The 13,620-nt window shown below is 38.8% G+C and overlaps 1 protein-coding gene across 1 annotated transcript in view; it reads left to right on the forward strand.

Annotated features, from left to right (window-relative positions):
- HAO1 (hydroxyacid oxidase 1) overlaps positions 1-2,766 on the forward strand; it is a 45,584-nt gene extending 42,818 nt beyond the window's left edge. Inside the window, exon 8 of the mRNA XM_073628623.1 lies at positions 2,610-2,766. Coding sequence (XP_073484724.1) covers positions 2,610-2,677 — 68 coding nt within the window. The 3' untranslated portion in view covers positions 2,678-2,766. The remainder of the gene's footprint in view (positions 1-2,609) is intronic.
- Positions 2,767-13,620: the final 10,854 nt, after the last annotated feature.

The following is a 13,620-nucleotide window of genomic DNA, read 5'->3' on the forward strand; positions in this document are numbered from 1 at the left end:
ATTTTGGTCTCATCTGACCAGAGCGCCTTCTTCCACATGTGTTCTGTGTCCCCCACATGGCACAAACTGTAAAAAGGACTTCTTATGACTTTCTTTCACCAATGTCTTTCTTCTTGTCACTCTTCCATAAAGGTCAGATTTGTGGAGAGCACTACTAATAGTTGTCCTGTGGACAGATTCTCCCACCTGAGCTGTGGATCTCTGCAGCTCCTCCAGAGTTACCATGGGCCTCTTGGCTGCTTCTCTGATGAATGTTCTCTTTGCCCGGCTGGTCAGTTTAGGTGGACGGTCATGTCTTGGTAGGTTTGCAGTTGTGCCATACTCTTTCCATTTTCGGATGATGGATTGAACAGAGCTCCGTGAGATGTTCAAAGCTTGGGATATTTTTTTTATAACCTAACCCTGCTTTATACTTCTCCACAACTTTATCCCTGGCCTGTCTGGTGTGTTCCTTGGCTTTCATGATGCTGTTTGTTCACTAAGGTTCTCTAACAAACCTCTGAGGGCTTCACAGAACAACTGTATTTATACGGAGATTCAATTACACACAAGTGGACTCTATTTACTACTTAGGTGACTTCTGAAGGCAATTGGTTCCACTAGATTTTAGTTAGGGGGTATCAGAGTAAAGGGGGCTGAATACAAATGTACGTCACACTGTTCACATGTTTATTTGTAAAAAAAAATTGGAAAAATCATTTATCATTTTCCTTCCACTTCACAATTATGTGCCACTTTGTGTTGGTCTATCACATAAAATCCCAATAAAATACATTTACGTTTTTTGGTTGTAACATGAGAAAATGTGGAATATGTCAATGGGGTATGAATACTTTTTCAAGGCACTGTATATATTTAATTTTTATTATTATTATGTTATATATTTATTCATACTGTATATCTATTCATTGTGCATGTATATATTATATAAATGTATATATTAAGGCTGCTTTCACGCTGATGCATTTTTGCTAAGTTTTATCCATGCTAAAAATGCATCAAAATCGCAATCTCTTTTAAATTCTATTGGTCTCTTCACACCATTGCCCTGTGGGTGCGGTGCATTTTAAAAAGTCCCACATGCTGTATCCTTGGTGAGGTTTTCAAAACCACGCTAAAAACACATTGAAATTAATGGAAAACATGGCAAAAGCGCATCAAAAAATGCACCGCGTTCACCTTGGTGCCTTTTTTGAGTCACATGTCCATTATTTACAGGTGCAGGCAACCAGAAAACTCAACATAAACGCATCAAAAACGTGGCAAAAACACATATGCAATTTTACCGTGTTTTTGCAAGGGAGCAGTGTGAAAATGAGTGTCTTGATGTTAATGCTGCTTTCAGACTGCTGAGTTATTCTTCTGTTTTTGCATTACAAAAAGCAGAAGAAAAATGCATGACCATTCAATCCTATGGAACTCTTCACACCAGTCAGTTGCAGGTCCGTTGCGTTCTTAAAAGTGCTGCATGCTGTTATTTTGGTGCATGTTTAAAATCACACCAAAAACGCACCTCCTCATTGAAATGCATTGAAAACACATAAAAAATTCATCAAAAACGCGACGTGGTTGCATTTTTTTGGTGCATTTGTCAGTCACATATCAAAGTTTCACAGGTGTATGCTGGGTAATAGGGCACCAAAAAAAGAAACACTGGAAGAGCATGAAAAAAAAAAAAAAACATATGCATTTTAACCACGTTTTTGCAACGGAGCAGTGTAAAAGCAGCCTAAAGTGCAACTAAACCTAACTTGCAAAAAACTGTGAGCAGCTGTGACATGCTATGTCTCTTCTGCAATAACACATGCTTACCTGCCTGCTTGCATGCGCAGCTCAATGTGCATTACCAGCACACCCCGGCTCTATTGCATGCGCAGCTCAATGTGCATTCCCAGCACACTCTGGCTCAAGCCTGAAATGACGACAGACACAGTTTTGGTTTTATTCAGCTGTTTTTACCCAGTGCAACTTATAATAACATCCAAATGAAAGATATAAAGCCTTTGACTTTTTTTGTATCCATCTCCTGACTTGTGCCTGTCCACAACTTTATCCCGGAGATCCCGGTGACAGTGCCATGCCACCCATAGTTGATTGTTTGCTTCAGTTGCATTACCAGGGACTAAAATGCTCTAGGAAAGCTCTTTTCATGCTGAGCTAATCAAAATGACCACAGCTGATCACAGTTGAAAGTCAAATGGCTTTGTGTGCCATTGAGAAGGTGATTAGCTACGCCTGATTGAGTGTACAAGTCATTTTTAGGAAGGGGTGATCCCTTTTCCAACTCAGTGATTCTGTTTTCATATTTTTCTTCTTTTTTTTCTGACATATTGGCGTTATATCTTTCACTTGGATGTTATTAGTTGCACTGAGTAGATACAGCTGGATAAAACAAAAACTGTGTCTGTCTTCATTTCAGGCTGCAAAGCAACAAAATATGATTTTTTTAAAGGGCGGGGCAATTATTTTCTATACCCACTGTATTGTTTGTGGTCTCAAAGAAGACATCAGTTCTCAGCTCATGAAGGAAACCCATTTATTTATTTAATATTTTTATTTCTAAATATGTAACACAAAACATCTTCTTTTTTTTTCTTTCTTTTCTATAGGTTGCTCCTCTGTAAATGAGATTGATGGGTCACTTGTACGACAAAAACATATTTCTTCTAAAATATAGATATCTGAATGGAAAACACTTATTTCACCCAATGATACAACATTTATCCTTTTGCAGTAGATAAAATACATAAATGTTATTATCACACATATGGAGTTTTTATCCTTCTTCATAGCCATGTATAAAGAGTTGTATTGAAAATGTACAACTAATAAAGTACAGGACACTTTATGATATTTGCTCTTCTTAAATCAGACAATATAGGCAAAACATGGACAACTTTGAAATGGACATTTTATTAGAAAACTGGACCAAGAGATTTCTTTAGAGGAGTGTAAATCTAGCCCAAAAAAAAAAAAAAAAATTATATATATATATATATATATATATATATATATATATATATATATATATATATATATTTTTATTTATTTATTTTTTTTGTTTGGTTTGGATAGGGTGGAGAAGTATTAAAACGAGTCTATATTTATGTGGATGGATCACCATTCAGTTATAGCACAGCATCCTTTGATATATCGAGAGAAAAATAATTTTATGGAATCTTACCGGTGCGGAAAATTCATAAGACACACATTTTTTCTTAAAAATTTCAATATTTATTCAAAAACGTATTACAAATTAATATATCCGTATAAAAGCATTTGCCATAAATGATCCAAATACATATAGTCATTTATTATAGCTGTGTAATATAGATCAATCCCCACATGTTTCGCCCTCAAGGGCTTCTTTAGGGGATACACAAGCCGCTGATAATCAGAAATTACTATAGGATAAAAAAACAATGTAAGCATTCTATATAACACCAAAATAAACAATCATCAACATATGCATGCATGCTCAATATTGCCGATTTTACCAAGCTTACCCTGTGAACAGCCACGGATTGCCTGAAGCCAGGGCCATGTTTAATAGATGGACAAAGATGCCAAACCAAACAATTTCTGATTGTCAGCAGCTTGTGTATACCCTGAAGAAGCCCGTGAGGGCGAAACATGTCGAGATTGATCTATATCACACCGCTATAATACAGGACCATAGGTATTTGAGTCATTTATGGCAAATGTTTTTATATGGATCTATTCATTTTTAATACATTTTGGGAAAAAATATTGAAGTTTTTAGAAAAAAAATGTGTGTCTAATGAATATGCTGCACAAGTAGCGAAACTACTTTCGAGTTTTACTGTTATTTGGTGCTGTTAGGGAGATTTTCCCTTCAAATTTTACTGTCATAGAGACGGCGGTTTAACCAAACAGGAAGTCAGGAGAAAAACTGCAATTTAGCCATCACAAACTCTAAGATAAAAAACAAAAAACAAAACAAAAAACAGTGCAGCACTCCTCTTCTCCTAGTAAATGTAAATTACTAAAACTCTAACACCTTATACAAACAATAATGTAAGAAGGCTATATTTAAAAAAAATCCTCATAACATAATCACTTGACAAAATAGTGAATATATTGCCCTAAATATCACTCCACCAAAGTGATCCCTCAAAGTGACTCGCAACCCAAAAAAACGTGTATTATTATACAATAGATCTGTGCAATTATTAACTCAAAAGTCCACAGTATTTAAAGTGTCCATCATTAATGTTCAACAGGTTGATGTCTTTAAGTATTTCTCCATCAGTACCAAAATACCAAATGTGAACATACATGTAATAATATGGGCTCACCATCAGGTATTGACCCCTATGAATATAGAAGGTCAAGATCACTTGTAACATACTGTAAATGTTGTATCTTGTCCCTCAGTCTCATCCCCTTTCTGGGATGTCGGAAACCGAATCCTCCCTCTGGGAAGGCATCTCCACTGCGAAGTGCTGCAGCCTTCTCCAAAATTAGGTACTGCATGACAATTCCTAAAAAAAACGAAATCTAATGCTCTCCGTGTGTGTAAAATAATTTATTAACCTCAAACTGGTCCTCACATCAAAATTAATATATACCGCATGCATGCAAACAGGGCCGTCTTTAATATTAATTGGACCCTGGGCAAACATTTTCTTTTTTCTGAATCAGGTTAGGCAGCGATTGCGATTGGTTGCTAGAGGTTACAGCGTATCATTGCCACTCACTGACTGGCTGCTAGAGGTTACAGCACACATTATGGCTCGCTGATTATTTGCTAGAGGTTACAGCACATGACTTCTTCTTGTTGATTGGTTGCTAGAGATTACTGTACATCAATACTGCTCACTGATTGGTTGCTAGAGGTTACTGGACACCCTTAGCACTCGCTAATTGATTGCTTGAAGTTTCTGTACATTATTACTGCTCACTGATTGGTTGCAAGAGGGTCCTGCATTTCCTTACCGCTCAATGATTGGTTGCTAGAGATTACTGTACATCAATACTGCTCACTCGTTGATTGCTAAAGGTTACAGCACATCATCTCCTCACTGCCTGCACACCATGGACTGGGGAGGTGAGGGGACCCATCAATAGGCAGAAAACCCCAAGGACTCCGGTGACCAGTGGCGATGCTGAGGGGAGGGCGGTGATCAGTGGAAATGCTGAAGGGTTGATAGGATCAGTGGCAGCGGTGGGGGGGATGGGATTGGTTAGGAGGCAGTACACTGTGGCAAAATCTGAATCATGTACAGCAAAGCTGGAAATATTTGACAAGTATATAGTGGGGAATTCTACACTGAGCACCAATGTAATTGGGGGTTTACAATGACCACCAATGTGAGGGGGGATTTACACTGACCACCAATGTGAGGGGAATTTACACTGACCACCATGTAACAGGGGATTTTACGCCACCCACCAATATAGAGAGGGATTTCTACACTGACACCAATGTAATAGGAGCATTTGCACCAACCGCCAGTGTAAGGGGGAATATACAATGACCTCCATGTAAGGGGGAATTTACACTGACAACCATTGTTGAGGAGATTTGTACTGACCACCAATGTAAGGTGACACTTCTACACTGAGCACCAATGTAAAGGGGGATTTACACCGACTACCAGTGTAAGGGCAATTCTGCACTTATCACCAATGTAAAGGAAAATGTACACTGATCACCAATGTTGGGAAGAATTTACACTGGCAACCAATGTATTGGGGTATTTTACATTAACAACCAATAAAATGGGATTTCTACACTGGCCACTAATGTAAGGGGGGATTTACACTCACCACCAATTTAAATAGGGCTTCTACATGGAACACAAATGTAAGGGAGAATTCTAAACTAACCACAAATGTAAGTCTGAATTTTTTTACCGATTACCAATATAAAGAGGAGTTTCTACACTGGCCACCGATGTAATGGGGATTTACACTGACCACCAATGTAATGTGGATTTACACTGACCACCAATGTAATTGGGATTTACACTGACCATCGATGTAACGGGGATTTACACTGACCACCAATGTAATGGGGATTTACACTGACCACCAAAGTAAGGGGCAATTTGCTTACCTTTCCAGAACAGGCTGGTGGTATGATTAATGACCACAGGCAGGACTTTTAAGACTTTCAAGCATGCCCCTTTACCACCCCAGCATTCAGCAGACGTGATGGTGGATATAACCTCAGGGGGGGGCATGATTTACATATCAATGGTGTTGGTCTGCGGCTATTTACAAATTAATGCAAACTATTTACATATCAATGCAGGTTATTTACATGTAAACACAGAGTCTGCAGGTGAGTCTGTACACGGCAATAGGGCAGAGATGGGGAGCATTAGTAGCAGAACTTCACACTGAGATATCGGGGAAACAGCACAGGACTAAAACTCCAAGGGGCAAGGGAACTGAAAGTGGGATAGTTGGCAAGTATGAGGCAGCTGCTTTGGGCCCCACAACAATGATGGGGCCCAGGGCAGCTGCCCCTTTTGCCCTGCCTTAAAGATGGCCCTGCATGCAAACCACCTGTGCATTCGCTCTGCTGCCTGGTGCCTCAATGGGGTCACCCCTCCCCCTGACATCTGACTTCCTCAGAAGCTAGCAAAGTGATACACTTATTGGTGCTGAATGGCTCTATATTAAGGAAGTCATTGGTGGGTAGCCAAGTGGACCTGAACTAAAAAATTAAGGATTTGCTATGTTACAGAAACATTTACAAATGCTAATTATACCTAAGCAGTACCCGGAAAAATGTACCTGCTGCTGTCCAAGGATTGCTCGAGCATTGTGACATGATAAAGGGATCTGTAAACTTTAACAGATAGAAAGAAGAGTCATGGGTCATTTTAAAGTGGTCTTCCCCCTCATCTGATAATAATTATTGTGCTATAAAAATTTAAATATACTAATCTAAAAGCAATTGCTTAGCTCCTCCTATATTGTGTCGCCTTATGCTAATGTGCTGCTCTTTCTCCTCCTTGTATCTTATTTTCAAAAGAAGGTGCCATTGGCAGCTTCTTCTTCCTTGTTGTATTGTCGGCCGAACAATGGCATCTCGACTCTTCTCACTTATGTGCGGTACAAGATATGGGGCTGCTTGTTATTGAACAATAACAAAACACCCCACATCTCATACGGCCCATGTGAGAGTTCATGCAAAATTTTGCTGGCGATGTAGCCCTCCAAGGGAGCACTTGTGGGGTGGGGGCTACGTCACCAGGGTCTCGGGGAAACCAGGAATTAACAAATTGTAAGTTTACCAAAATGTTTTTATTGCACCAATTACTTTTATGGTGTTTATGTATGCTCATGCAGTGCTTCATACACCATGTACTTTTGTGTTCTGGGGGTGTAAAGGTCCACTTTAACTGTACTTTTCGCTACATTGTAACCTAAATGAATTCAAGCTGTGTAAAGGGGCTTTCCCACTGTCAGCTATTATTTTGAAAATTCTTCCACATACAGACCAGTGACGATTTTCTGAAGTACTCGAATAAGCTCAGCCTTCAATCTATTTTCCATTTGGAATTGTGTTGTGCCAAAAAAGGCAGAGCACTTCTAAGTACTGCAACAAAATAGAGTCGTATTTTGCACTTGCAAAAAAAAAAAAACGGTGATCACTGACGTCCAAGTAAAAAATCCTATTTTTAGCATTGGTCAGCGGTAAGAGGGTTTTTTGCGCTTAGAACATAGAGAAAAATCCCTTTATTATCAATTAATCCAAACCTACTAATTCCTGAAAATGTAAAGTACTTTACTACAGGGGTCTCCAAACTTTCTAAACAAAGGACTAGTTTACTGTCCTTCAGACTTTACGAGGGTCCGGACTGTGGTCAGTGAAAAGGTCCCGAAATCACTGTGAAAAAATAATGCCCCGTTGTTTGTTTCAATGGGAGTAATTGTGCTTTATCATTGGTGTCATTGGGCCTCATTGTTGGTGTCATTGAGAGAAATCGAGCACCATCGCTGGTGTCATTGGAAGGAATTGTGCCCCATCGTTGGTGTCATAGGGAGGGATAGTGCCCCATCATTGGTATAATTGAGAGGATTTGTGCCCCATCACTGATGTCAATGAGCCCCATTGTTGGTATCAGCGATAGAAACTATGCCCCATTGTTGGTGTCATTGTGAGGTATTATCCCCCATCGTTGGTGTCATTGGAAGGAATAGTGCCCCATCATTGGTATAATTGAGAGGAATTGTGCCCCATCACTGATATCATTGGGCCCCATTGTTGGTGTCATTGATAGAAACTATGCCCCATTGTTGGTGTGATTGTGAGGTATTGTCCCCCATCGTTGGTGTCATTGGAAGGAATAGTGCCCCATCATTGGTATAATTGAGAGGAATTGTGCCCCATCACTGATATCATTGGGCCCCATTGTTGGTGTCATTGATAGAAACTATGCCCCATTGTTGGTGTCATTGTGAGGAATCGTCCCCCATCGTTGGTGTCATTGGAAGGAATGGTGTCCCATCGTTGGTGTCAGTGGGAGGAATTATGCCCCAATGTTAGTATCAGTCTATAAAATAGTGTCCCAAGGGCCGGATAAAAGCAAGCAAAGGGCCGCAGTTTGGAGACTACTGCTTTACTACAAGCTGGGCTGGTGCAAGGATTTTTGACACCCTAGACGAAACCTCATTCTGCAGCCCCCCCCCCTTGGCTCCACCCCCGACTCCACACCCTTTGCCCTGCCCATGCACACGCATACCTCCCAACTTTAGAACTGAGCGAGTCTGCGGCGCCCACGACTGATGTGCGCTCTTGGCCGGCGCTTACCCTACCTATAGGTAACACCAGCCCTGGATATATGCACAGTAATGTATAATTTATTATATTCTTTTTGGCCCTGCACTGTTTGTATACTATACCCCTACATGTTAGCCTATGTGTTTATGCACCCACAGGCGTTTAGGAGCAGCATGTTCCCAGTCTTAGTCCTCCTCTTGCAGATATAAGGCTTCTCCAGCACTGTGATCTGCACTTCAGTCTCGGGGATGAGGGGGCGCCCCCAGCACAGGCCGGCCGAGCAGCAAGCACCATCACCCCCAACATCCTCCCTCTGACACTTCCAGCAGACGTGGCACACACAACCACAGGTAGCTCCAGGGCCATTTAACTTTGCAGCACCCGACCCTTTAGGCTAAAGGAGTGGGCGTGAACGTCTCCTAAACGCTCTCTCTCACTGGTCAGTAGGTAAAACACACCCCTCTAGTTCTGGAATGCTGGCTGGCTGAGCATGTACCCCCGGAAGAAGACTCCAGGCGCAAGGTGTTTGTTCTCTGCTGATTGAAACATAAAGGGGCGTTCCATTATGTCACCAGCCTCCGCTGCCTACAGAGAGTGGCCGGTGGTTGCTATTCATGACGGAGATGCCTTGCAGTGAGCGGGGGATGTGCAGCAGGCGGGGAATGTGCAGTGGGCGAGCCAGGAGGCGGGTGAGTGGGTGGTGGAGGGACTGTGTTGCTTGGCACTGAGCGAGGTTGCAGCGCCCCTGACTGATGTGCGCTCTAGGCCAGCGCCTACCTTGCCTACAGGTAGCGCCAGCCCTGACTATAAGTTATTATTGAAAAATCAATGCAATTAGAATTAAATGCCTTTATCTTTTGTATATACTATCCATGTGACATCTAGTGTAATCTTTAATGCGGGGTTTCGCAGCCAGGGTTCCTCCAGAGCAGGGGTACGCAACCAGTAGCCCTCCAGCTGTTGTGGAACTACATTTCCCATGAGGCATTGCAAGGCTGGCAGTTACAATTACTCCCAGAGGCATGATGGGACTTGTAGTTTTGCAACAGCTGGAGGGCCCCAGGTTGCCTACCCCTGCTCCAGAGGTTGCTAGGGGTTTCTTGGAGCAATAGACAATTTCTGCCTGTCAGATAAGTTCCCACTGCCACCATTGATCTTTTTAGCGATCTGTAAGGGGGGAATACTTTCCAATGACCACAAGTGTAAGGAGCATTCATCCCACTGACCATCACACTAATCATGAGTTGTAAAGTGGAAAAATGGGGTGTCAGCGCCAAACCTGAAATTCTAATACGTCTGATGCTACACCTGGAATTGAAATTAAAAATTAAATAAATTAAATAAATTAAAATAAAGGGCGCAACGAACATATATAATTTATGTCAAACTGATATTATATATAGTTCATATTTAATATTAGTTTGACATAAATTATATATGTTTGTTGCAACCTTTATTTTTCTTTTATATAATCATGAGTTGTAGATACAGTAATTTTTAGTAGAGGTTCCCTGAGACCGGAAAGCTATTTAAATGGTTCCTCCGCGTTGAAAAGGTTGAGAAAGGCTGCTTTAATGGATGCCTAATACTGTATAAATGAACTCTTCGTGCTATAAAATATGTTTGAATTCATGACCTTGGACCCTTGGATAGTTAATTACTCAACTTCTCATGTAGGGTCTCTCTGGAGTCACTATGGCATGCGCAACAAACAGATTAAAATATGGGTGAATTACCTACAAATACACATAAGGGGTTTGATTTACTAAAGGCAAATTGGCTGTTCACTATGTACGGAAGGTTGCACTTTACAAAGGAATTTGCCCCAGAGCTTAGTCATTGAGGTGAATCTCTTCTGACTTCCACCATGCAATTGTGTGCATGCAAAAAAAGCTGTGTTTTTGTTTGCCTTACATGTAATTGGGTATTCTTTGCAAAGTGAAATTCCACCACATTCACTAAGGTCTGGTGCAAATTCCCTTTTAAAGTGCAGCTTGCTTTGCAATGTGAACAGCCTATTTGATTTTAGTAAATCAAATCCGGTTGAGTGATTTAATTATACCAATTAATTTAGGTCTGAATCAAAGTAGTTCTATACCAGCCTTTCTCAACCAGAGTTCAATGGAACTCTAATGGGGCGTACACATGGTCAGACTTTTCGGCTACAAAAGTCCGATGGACGCCGACGGACCAAATCCGGCGGACAATCCGATCGTGTGTGGGCTTCCCTGGACTTTCAGCGGACTTTTCCAGCCGCAAATCTGACGGACTTTAGATTTGGAACAGGCTTCAAATCTTTACGTCGTAACTCCGCCGGACCCAGAAATCCGCTCGTCTGTATGCTAGTCTGACGGACAAAAACCCACGCCAGGGCAGCTATTGGCTACTGGCTATCAACTTCCTTATTTTAGTCCGGTGTACGTCATCACGTACGAATCCGTCGGACTTTGGTGTGATCGTATGTAGGCAAGTCCGTTCATTAGAAAGTCCGTCGGAATTCCGTCAAAAGTCCGTCGAAAGTCCGCTGGAAAGTTTGTCGGACCAGTCCGGTCAAAAAGTCCACCCGTGTATATGCGGTTCCTCCTGAGTTTGCTAGGGGTTCATTGAGCAGCAGGCAATGAGGAATTGATCTTCTACATACAGTGGCCACTAGTGCAAGGGACCACTAATGTTAGGGGACACCACCATTTTTACTGTCTGTGTTTCTATTCTATTATTATTATTCATTTAATTTCAAGATTACTACCAAAAATGTTGTTGTACAGAGCAGGCGGGTTGTGGAAAATTGTGAAAAGTATGCCATATTATTTATTTTTGTATATAAAACATTCTACAATTAAATTTTCACGCTAATGTACTGCAAATTGTAGGCATAACAATTTTTTTTTTGTTTACAATTTTTAAAACATCATACAGAAGTGTATGCTCAAATATTCGTCAGAAAATTTTGTAAAACAAGGATGCATTATCCAATGATCCGTGACCCTGACCAATTAAACATATAAAAAATTATTATAGCATGTTCTCATGGTTTGGTAGGGCTGCAATAGTAAAAATGGTCATTCTTCCTAGATTGCTATACCTACTTAGATCCCTCCCAATCAAGCTACCACAAGTATTCTTTAAGGGCTTGCAATCTACCCTGATACAATTCCTCTGGGGACACAAAAAAGCCAGAATCAAATTCCAACTACTCACTAGACCAAAAGATCAGGGGGGTATGGGAATACCAAATTTTTATAACTACTACCTTGCTTCACACCTCACAAGGGTGATTGACTGGCACTGCCATGCTGAGTCTAAAGATTGGGTTATGTTGGAGGCCTCACTGTGCCAAATGTGCAGGATGAAAAAATTCGTTTAGTTTCGTTTCGTTTCAATTCGTTATTTAACTTAATTCGTTTAGTTAAATTCGTTGCATTCATTACATTCGTTTTCGGAATTAGTTTCGTTTCGTATTCGAATTCGAAAAAATTCAACCGCATTCGAAAAAATTCAACCGCATTCGAAAAAATTCAACCGTACTCGAAAAAAACTATCAAATTCGAAAAAAATTCTAACACATTCGAAAAAAACTGTCAAATTCGAAAAAATTCTACCACATTCGAAAAAACTATCAAATTCGAAAAAATTCTACCACATTCGAAAAAAACTATCAAATTCGAAAAAATTCTACCACATTCGAAAAAAAAAACTATCAAATTCGAAAAAATTCTACCACATTCGAAAAAAACTGTCAAATTCGAAAAAATTCTACCACATTCGAAAAAAACTGTCAAATTCGAAAAAATTCTACCACATTCGAAAAAAACTATAACATTCGAAAAAAACAATAACTGAATTTGAAAAAGTAAACTATATATAACCATTTTGCGAAATTCGAATTTCGGAAGATGGCTTCTAAAATTAGAATTTTGTATAGAATGAATTCGAATTTGAATAGAAAAGATTAGAATAGAAATAGAATAGACTAGAAAAACAATAGAACAGAAGAGAATAAAATATAATATATATTTTTTTTTCTATTCTGTTTCATTGTTTTTCTATGCTATTCTTTTTTATTCTATTCTAAACATTTCTATTCGAATTTGAATTCATTCTATACGAAATTCGAATTTCGGAAGATGGCTTCTGAAATTCGAATTTCGTATAGAATGAATTTTAATTTGAATAGAAAAGAATAGACTAGAAAAACAATAGAACAGAACAGAATAAAATATAATATATATATTATATCTTATTCTATTCTGTTCTATTGTTTTTCTAGTCTATTCTTTCTACTCTATTTTAATCTTTTCTATTCAAATTAATTTTATACAAAATTCGAATTTTGGAAGAGATGGTTTTATATATATATATATATATATATATATATATATATATATATATATATATATATATATATATATATATATATATATATATATATATATATATATATATATAAAACCATCTTCCAAAATTCGAATTTTGTATAAAATAAAATATATATAAAATATTTTTTCTATTCTGTTCTATTGTTTTTCTATTATTTTCTATTATATTCTGATCTTTTCTATTTGAATTCAAATTCATTCTATACAAAATTCGAATTTCAGAAAATAGTTATATAGAAATAGAATGAAATCAAATTCTAATAGAAAAGAATAGAATAGAAAAACAATAGAACAGAATAGAAAGAAATATTTTATATATATATAAAAATAAATAAAACCATCTTCCAAAATTGGAATTTGGTACAGAATGAATTAGAATAGAAAAGATTAGAATAGAATATTTTATATTTTTTTCTATTCTGTTCTATTGTTTTTCTATGCTATTCTTTTATATTATTTTCTGTTCTATTCTAATCTTTTCTA

This window comes from Aquarana catesbeiana, linkage group LG04 (assembly GCF_042186555.1).
Source record: "Aquarana catesbeiana isolate 2022-GZ linkage group LG04, ASM4218655v1, whole genome shotgun sequence".
NCBI classification, from domain to species: Eukaryota; Metazoa; Chordata; class Amphibia; order Anura; family Ranidae; genus Aquarana; species Aquarana catesbeiana.